Source organism: Pygoscelis adeliae, unplaced genomic scaffold (assembly GCF_000699105.1).
Source record: "Pygoscelis adeliae isolate BGI_AS28 unplaced genomic scaffold, ASM69910v1 Scaffold919, whole genome shotgun sequence".
NCBI lineage: Eukaryota > Metazoa > Chordata > Aves > Sphenisciformes > Spheniscidae > Pygoscelis > Pygoscelis adeliae.
In genome coordinates, this window is record NW_008825509.1 from 78,354 (window position 1) to 86,908 (window position 8,555).

An 8,555-nucleotide genomic window follows, 5' to 3' on the forward strand; every position below is an offset into this window, starting at 1 on the left:
GTTGAAGATGTCCCTGCCCACGGCAGGGGGGTTGGACTAGATGACCTTTAGAGGTCCCTTCCAACCCAAACTATTCTATGATTCTATGATTCTATGAATTTAAGCCTCTGGGATATTTATCTATAGCCGTGTACCTGTCACACCATGGCTAATACAGAAAGTGTTGGGGAATAGACCTGGAAAAAGTGAGATCTTGTAAAAGCTGCAAAGTGGCCACTCGATGACTCTCTAAAGGACAACCAAGAAGTGCTTCTGTCAGTGAAGGCCAAGCCCTAGCACTCTTTTCCTTCTTGAAACCTTCCACGAATCCCCTGGCTGCCAAAGGTCCCTGGGGGCCTGGCCAGCCACCCAGCAGTGAAAGCCTGGCAAGCAGCTGCCAAAACAAAACCCACGATCTGGGCAGCCACTGGTGCCTGGATGAATTCTGCCCATAGCCCCTTCACAAGGGATGAAGCTCAGCAGCGGGGGAGAACAGCACACGCATCGTGTCAGTAATCTGGGACTGGATGTGCTTCATCCACCCCCCAAATCAGCTGTCAGCACAGGCTCCAGTAATACCACCAGGTTAAAAATAGGAAGTGTTAATCTTTATCCCTCAAACTTTTGTTATGCTGTCTCCAGAAAAGCAACAAGCGCTAATATGATTGCCCCTTTTAATCAGCAGATGAAAGTCCACCTCCTCCCAGCATCTCCTGCCTCCGCATGCACCTCCTCCTAGCAGACAGGGTCCTCTCCTTGCTGCTGGAGTAAACCCTATTCATTTTGAGGGTCCACAAGCATAAACACAGGGAAAAGACTGATCACACCTTCATGTCAGTTCAGCCTGTAACTTTGGGGGTGGGAGAGGCAGTTAAGTCCCGAAGGAATCCGTAGCAAAGCAGGAATTAACCTAGGAGACTGTGATTTTCAAGTTATCCTTGTAGATATGTCCCCCTCATTCCAGAAGAGAATCGAGTCAAAACTATCCTGTTGAAAATCTCTGCTTCTCCCCCCCCAGAACCAAGTGTAGCACTCCCCAGCTAATAGTGCCGTTACTGTATTTGTGCCTTAAGGTGGAAGCCTCTTGCACAATGTTTCAGTGAGCACATAACACACCAGGGGCTCCAGCACACATTCTGTACATACAAACCCCCTGTGCAGACAGCGGCTCCAGCCAGGCACCCCGCTGGCTTGGAGCAGCAGCCCTGTTACTGCCTCTCTGTCCAACATCTGCAAGGCTGTAATTTTATTTTTGTTTTGCAGGTAAAAGATGAAAAAAACATACAGGAAATGTTTGACCTGAGTGATTATGAGAAATGTGAAGAGCTCAGGAAGTCCAAAAGCAGAAGCAAAAAGAACCACAGCAAATTTACCCTTGCCCACTCCAGACAGCCTGGAAACACGGTACGCTTTGCTCGCAAGCATGCAGTCAGCCCGAGAAAGCCATTAGATCTTGGGGGTGAAACTGGATAGGCTGAGTTGTGTAGGAGTCCAGATCATGTCTCGTGGTTTAAAATACGCGAACATCCATTTACCACATCAGGACTGATAGCAACAGTGAAAGATGGAGAGGGAAGCAGGGTTTCTGCTGGGAGAGGACTCGGGCCTCTGGTGCACTAAGTAAATATGACCAAGCACTTAGCTCTGGATCCACTTACCTGAGAGCATTCTGACTTTGGGAAAGGAAGGTATCGGAACATTTGCCAGGAGCAAGGACAAAGCCATTTTACTGCCGCCACTCCTGGCAGCTGTGGTTTAGCTGTTTGCACTCGATTATTCACGGGGCAGGGCAGGGAAGGGAGGGATGCTGATGGTCCTTGGGTTTGCTACCCAGATTCGGGCAGCATCAGAAGAGCTGCATGGGAATTTGTCCCAGGAGTACTTTCTGCCCAGAGGAAAGCTAAAAAGTGCCGGAATGGGGGCAGTGCTACCTAGGAGCAGGACTTTCCATGAGGTCTCAGTTGCCACTGCAAAAAGAGAACCGGTCTCTAACTGCAAGCTGTCTCTGGCACAGATGCACCCACCCGCAGCCACACACGTGAGCTGGATTTACACTATTCATTCTGCCTTGTTTCAGTAGACCAAGCTTGCCCGCCCCACGCTTTGATAAGGATTGTGTAACACCATGAAATGCGAAAAGGGAAGAGAAGGGGAAAATGGAAAGCGGCTGCACTGTCCCCAAGCGCCCTGAGCAATGGAGAGAATTGAACAAAATGCTGTGGAAGCTAAAACTCATTTCTACCGAGTATCTAGCTTAAAAAAACCCCTAAGGATCCTGGATCCCCTATACAGGCCATATTTTCAGAACTGCTCTGCCCTCAGCGTGCATCTGACATATCAAAGTATGGAAAATCCGGCTCCTTCTGTGGGTACCTACTGTAGCTACTTGTCTAACAGGCTCTGTCAAAGCCTGAGGTGGCAACAGATAAATTGCATGTGAGCGGCAGATGCACAGAAAGGCTGCCTCATCGTTTGATGAGGGCAAAATCTAGGATGGTGTGTGGGAAGGCAAAGAGGGGGAAGGAGGAACTGCAGCCACGAGGGAAGTAAATATGGCACACAGCTTTTGGTTTGAAAAGCTGGGTACTGTGAGGAATCATGGTCTGCTTTGCAAAGGGCTGCCAAGAAGCAGAGAGGCCAGGTGCAGCGTGTGGCAGACCAGTGCTGTTTTGCAGGACTGGAGGATCAGGTCTGCTTTGCATTTTCCCACTAAGGCAAGCCAGCTGTAAAGGCCGTGTAGCTTTTCTGTGGGCAGGGACAGTGTGAAAGCATCTCTGTATGAGTTTAGTCACTGGCACTGACCTGAATTCCTTCTTTTGTAGGCACCAAATCTGATCTTCCTGGCTGTGAGTCCAGAAGAGAAAGAGTCCTGGATTAATGCCCTCAACTCTGCAATCACACGTGCTAAAAACCGCATCTTAGATGAGGTGAGCAGGACTCTGAGGGCTGGATCCAGGCTCCGTTGTCTCAACTTTAATCTTGGGTGAAGATTTTAGGCTGCCAGAGGCAGCAGCAGCCCCTCCTACCCTCTCCATTTCCTATTTAAAAGGAGTGCAAAGCCATTGGGTTTTTACGGACTGCACTCAACCACAGCCACCGACACCTACAGAGTGGGCTCTTCTGAAGGCCTGGGATAGTTTGATCCTCCCAGCCTCAGGATTAATATGCAGCACTGATTGCAAAGCAATGGCAAGGGGCAGCTGCCAAGGTTCTGTCCCCTCCCTGGCACACCCAGCCCCAGTGACATGCCTTCACTTCGGGGCCCAGCCTTGCCTCGCACAGGGATGGCGGGACTATGTTTGGAATGGTTTCTCAGGGCTTTGGAGAGTCTTTCCTTGCTGCTCCTGGATGATCACGCAACGTGCTCATGTTTGCAAAGGAGCTTTAAGTAGCGGAACTGAATTAAGGAATTAACTGAAAACCAATATAGTCCCATGCTATCTTCGGAGCACCCTAATAGCATGGCACCATCTGTCAACCCACCTCAGTCCATCTTCATCCTTTCACCAAGGCTGCAGTTTGAAAGAGCATTTCAACGCTGTCGCACATTAACGCTTCATGACAACTATTCTTCAGCTTAGATCTGTCTCAGATCTATCTCATCCACATTCAACTTACCGCAATTCAGGCGGCCCACTGCTGTGATGCTGTTTGTTCTCATGGATGGCCACACAAAACCCTGTAGTGAAGGAAAACGAAGGTCAGACCATAGGAAAAGCTTTCGAGCAGAAAGCAGCATAGCAAACAATGGTATAGATTGCTTCAAGGAGAGTCTGTCACTGAAATCTTTACAAACAGATTCAACAGATAATTGTCAGGAATGACTTAAGTAGATCTGATCCCATCAAGCCACAGAGGGGAGAGACCAGGGAAACAGACTCTTCTAAGGCTGGATTCCCACACCCATTCCCTGCTGGCTCTACCTGCAAATCTCCTTCTGTGCATCCTTGTAAGCACATAGATCAGCGAGTCCCACCTACAAGTCTTGGACCAGTGATGGCCCTTGGGACCAGTATGTTGTCGACACTGTGCAGGCAGGTTTTACAAACCTATCAGTCTGTGTGTGCCTGGGCACACTCACTAGGGAGGGTGTTCAGACTGTAGCCATCCAGTAACACCAGGTGGTCAGGCTGTGCTCCCAGACGCGATCCTGGCCCAGCTCGGCAGCCAGAGGAGTCCAGCAAGTTAGCACGTCGGGAATGCATTGCTTTCCTCATTCCAGCTCAGCACTAGGTTTGGTTCAGGTGGTGATCACAGCTCTCCTCCTGTTCAGCAATCATTTGCACTACAGAATTGCAAACTCTGTATCTGAGTTCAGGATTCGCTGTTTGCAACCCAAGCTTCTGTCTGCTGAGCACTCCTTCTGACAGCCTTTAGCGAAGGATCCTGGCCCAGAGGTATGTGGGAGAAGTTCACCCTCAGCATATGGCCAGGTCACAAGAGAAAGGGAAGCCTGGAGGAATAGATGATCTGCCACAGTGCATCTGGCTGGTTACAGCTACAGAAACTAGGAATGGCTCATATTTCGTACGCTCCCAGACGTTCACTAGCCTTTGTCACCCCTTTAGGTTACTGTCGAAGAGGACAGCTACCTCGCCCACCCAACACGTGACAGAGCAAAAATACAGCACTCCCGACGCCCTCCAACACGGGGACATTTGATGGCTGTGGTACGTATAACAAATTCCAGACACCTGTATAGGTAAAATTCCCTTGTAACTATCTCATTTATAAGTAAATGCAAGAAGACCTGGTGTTTGAGCTCTGGCCTGAACTGAAAACTGTAAGACCCAGGGCTGTCCTGGGTCATCAGATCTAGTCCTCCGTTCTTGTAGACCATTGCATTGTGCAAACCCTTTTGCAAAGTGGTAGCTTGCCATCGCTGACACCTGTTTTCCTGATGCTGAAAATTAAATGCTCCTTCAAGTTCCTGATGGAGAATAGCCATACAGCTGGGGAACTCAGTGACTGAGTTAGCACAGGTAGCTTGTCCAAGGCCGTTCAGCTGATCTGCATCTCAGCTAGAACCACGAACCCAGCGTACCTGGGGCTCTGTCACTAGGTCACACTTGCTAGTATTCCTGGTCCATCTTTGCAGCCTGGCGGAGGTGATGAATATCTTCAGTATAAGAGACACTCAGAAGTAGTGTGCAGCCATGCCTGTTTCTGTGACAACACAGCTCTTCTTTGTCTGTTTCTGCAGGCATCTACCTCAACGTCTGATGGCATGCTGACACTCGACCTGATCCAGGAGGAAGACGCCTCTCCAGAGGATCACAGCACCTGCGAAGAGAGTTTCCGGGTGGATCTGGATAAGTCAGTGGCACATCTAACTGCTGGCCGGCGCCGGTCAGATTCAGAGAACGTCAAGTCGTCAGAGAAAGGCCAGACAGGGAGCCTCCCGAGACGGGAGGTAACCTCATGGGACAGATCTGGGCAGCGCAATGACTCGTTTGACAAAGGGACCATGTACACACCACAGGTCCCCAAAAAGCTCTCGCACTCAGAAAAGAATAAATGTGCCTCCATGGAAGAAATTCTGTCTCGACGGGACTCTTCCACGCACCGGGCGGTGCTGAGAAGGGGGCTGGAGGCTCAGTTTGCCTCAGCAGAACCAGAGCAGCTGTCCCGGATACAAGAACTGGTTGCACTGAAACTGGAAAAAACTCAGGAACTGCTGACAGAGGTGAAGGGCTACGGGGAAGGCAAGAGAAAGACCAAGGATTCCAACACCAGCACCACCACCACCACCTCTTCTTCCTCATCATCTTCCAAGTCGGACTCTGAAAGGATCCTGCAGGAATCTGAGAGGTTGCTGGGGGAGGCTTCCTCCACCTGGAGCCAAGCCAAGAGGGTGCTGCAGGAGATCAAAGAGTTGAGGGACCTGTACAAACAGTTTGAACTGCAGCAGTCGGACTCAAAACCCAAACAGAGCTCACAGTCTCAGTACAGGAAGAGTATGATGTGAAGGCAAGCCTTGGGATTGGGAGGGAGGGACAGGGGAGGGTGGCCATTTGGTCTTTTTTTTAATTATTATTATTTACAGTGTTCAAAAGAGTGAAAAGGTGCCTGTTCTCACCCAAATTTGCTTCTCAAAGCTTGAACCCTTCCTTTCCTCCATCACATCCCCTGACGAAACAACCCTGTGTTCCGATAAATTCAGTTACAGTTAATACCTCCTTTTTTAAAGAGCACCCTTTGCACCGCAGGCCCCCAACTTCTGTCATGCTTGGAGGACGGAAGAAAGCACCAGTTCCTAGAAAATGCCCCTGCATGCCTGGAGCAGCACGTGCATAACAATGGGGACAGATGCTCTTGCGCTGTATAAGCCCTGGCTTTGCTGCTGTAACGTCTGAGCTGTATCCTGCATTACAGCTCCTTGACCAAGAGTCTCGTCTTGTTCCCTCACTGTCCTCCTGGAAATAAATGACAAAAAAAGGTGTCCGTCCCAGCCAATGCTTGGAAGTCCCCATTATCCAGGAACTGTCTTGAAGACGCTTGGAAGTTCAGGCTGACCTCAAGTTTTACGCGAGTCATCAGAGGCACTCGCTGGACTGCAGCTAGCGGGGTTCTGTCCTGGCACAGGTCCCTTTTGTGAACTCCTGGGGTCGGCAGCTGTTATTCTTGTGGTACATATACAGCCCTCCAGAAAGAGGGCAACAGGTATGCAATCTGTGTTCAAACTAATCCTGTCTGTCCGTTGATGCTTTACAGAACCCCCTTGGCCCTGTGCAATGGGAGTTAGCAGCTATATGTCTTCCTTTCTGTGCAAATAGAGGATCAAAGCCTTGAATCTAACAGACAGCCCAGATGGGTTGTTTGGGGGGGTTGTTTTCTGGCTTTTCCATTTTCGTTTCTTTTTTTTTTTCCTTTTCTCTGAGCTGAGGGGAAATGGAAAAATCAGGGTTGTGTACAGGCGGCAGCCGGAAACCAAGAGCCAAAAGTAGTTTTGGAAGGTTTGATTCTGTTCTCTCATGCATGCACAGGCTCGGCTTCTGCCAGGCAGACGGCAACAGGTAGTCCTTGTTGCTCCCCTAAGATCAGAATCAGGCCTACTGAAATGAAAGCTGAGCCTGTCAGAGAGCTCAAATACCCTCATCTTGGTGATGCCAAGCGCTTTGCTAAATAGGTGGCTCAGTTTTCACGCCTTTAAGCAGAAATACAAGAAAGGAGGATGGTAAGATGTCTCACAGGGCTTAAAGTACACCAATGTGGTAACATCCAACCGTTACTTTTTTTTAAAAAGGAAACCTAATTCCCTTACCTACATTGCAAATAATCCATGAAAATATTAAAACCAACAGAGTTATTTCCTGGTCGCAGTTGGTGTTGTCTATTTTCTTTTAATGGTTGACCTCCCTTGGAAAGGAGATTGGTTACTTTCACTTGTGTCTGGTCAGCTTTACTATTCAGGCTCATGTTGCTGATGTATAGTTGCCAGCGCTGCAAAGAAAGCATTTCTGTTTTTTTTAATTAGTCCTTCTCCCACTCTCCTGTTAGAATTACTGGTAGAATTATTACCGTTGGCACTAGGTTCCTGAAGATCTTATTATTTACAAACTTCAGATCTGGCCCTCGCAACAATCTTTTACTTGTTCCCGACTCTAGCACAGCTCTTTGCCCACTCTTAAAGGACAGTTTTGAAAAGGCATCGCTCATTCACCTAAGCTCTTGTCACAGCGCTGCATGCTACAACTGTCCAGGGGTATCCTGTCACCCTTCCAGCATTTTTGTTCTTTTCCATTTTTTTTCTTACCTTTTCTACCACTTGAAGAATCTGTTTGGATGCACCAGAGGAAAAAACATAATCCCTAAAAGAGATTGAAAAAGAATGCATGTGAGCCACTCTGATAAAACCCTTCCCATTCAGCTCTTTGATCGGGCGAACAAGAAAAATATGCAAATATTTTCCAGATGTGACATTCAGCATTAAAATTAGCCTTGTTTTTAAAATAAGAAAGCTAATCTAAAAACCTGGAAGTTTGAATTGCACTCAACTGGGATAGTTGTGTGTTGTGACTGGCCTACTGGACAGACGTCAAAATGTAAGCACGAAAATACACCTGATCCTGACTGGACAGGGGTCATTAAATGCTCTCAAGTCTTTCTTAAGCAACAAGGTAATACAAAAATTGCTGCTTAACAGGGTCAAAACAGTGCTAGAGGCAGGGATGAAACATTGAGCGGTCACCCAAAACAGGTGACTTTTTTTGCTAACCAAGGGTAACAAAGGGCATCTTTGTGGGTAACCAAGGGCATCTTTATTTCACTGCTGCCTCCACAAGGTTATGGAACTGAATCACATCTGATAAGACCTAGATGTCTGGACACAGCGTTGCCATCTTTAGGCCTCTGCTAGCCAGAGAAAAGAGATGCATTACACACTTGTCAGAGCCAAGCAGAAATACGGGACCATTTCTGCTCTTCAGACCAACCTGTGCAAGCCTTTTTATTTTGTAACTAGAACAAGATTTGGAGGAAATGATGGAGCTGACTTAGGAAGTTAGGAAGAAACTACTTCCAACCTGGGAAGAATTACAGTTCTCATCCTGCCAAAACCCAGGAGGCAATTTCCT

General features: G+C 48.2%; 1 protein-coding gene across 1 annotated transcript in view; it reads left to right on the forward strand.

Moving 5' to 3' along the window:
- Positions 1-6,154, forward strand: part of PLEKHO1 (pleckstrin homology domain containing, family O member 1) — a 19,783-nt gene extending 13,629 nt beyond the window's left edge. Inside the window, exons 3-6 of the mRNA XM_009331585.1 lie at positions 1,243-1,383; positions 2,802-2,906; positions 4,548-4,649; positions 5,183-6,154. Of these exons, the coding sequence (XP_009329860.1) occupies positions 1,243-1,383; positions 2,802-2,906; positions 4,548-4,649; positions 5,183-5,947 (1,113 nt within the window). The 3' untranslated portion in view covers positions 5,948-6,154. The remainder of the gene's footprint in view (positions 1-1,242; positions 1,384-2,801; positions 2,907-4,547; positions 4,650-5,182) is intronic.
- The last annotated feature ends 2,401 nt before the right edge of the window (positions 6,155-8,555 follow it).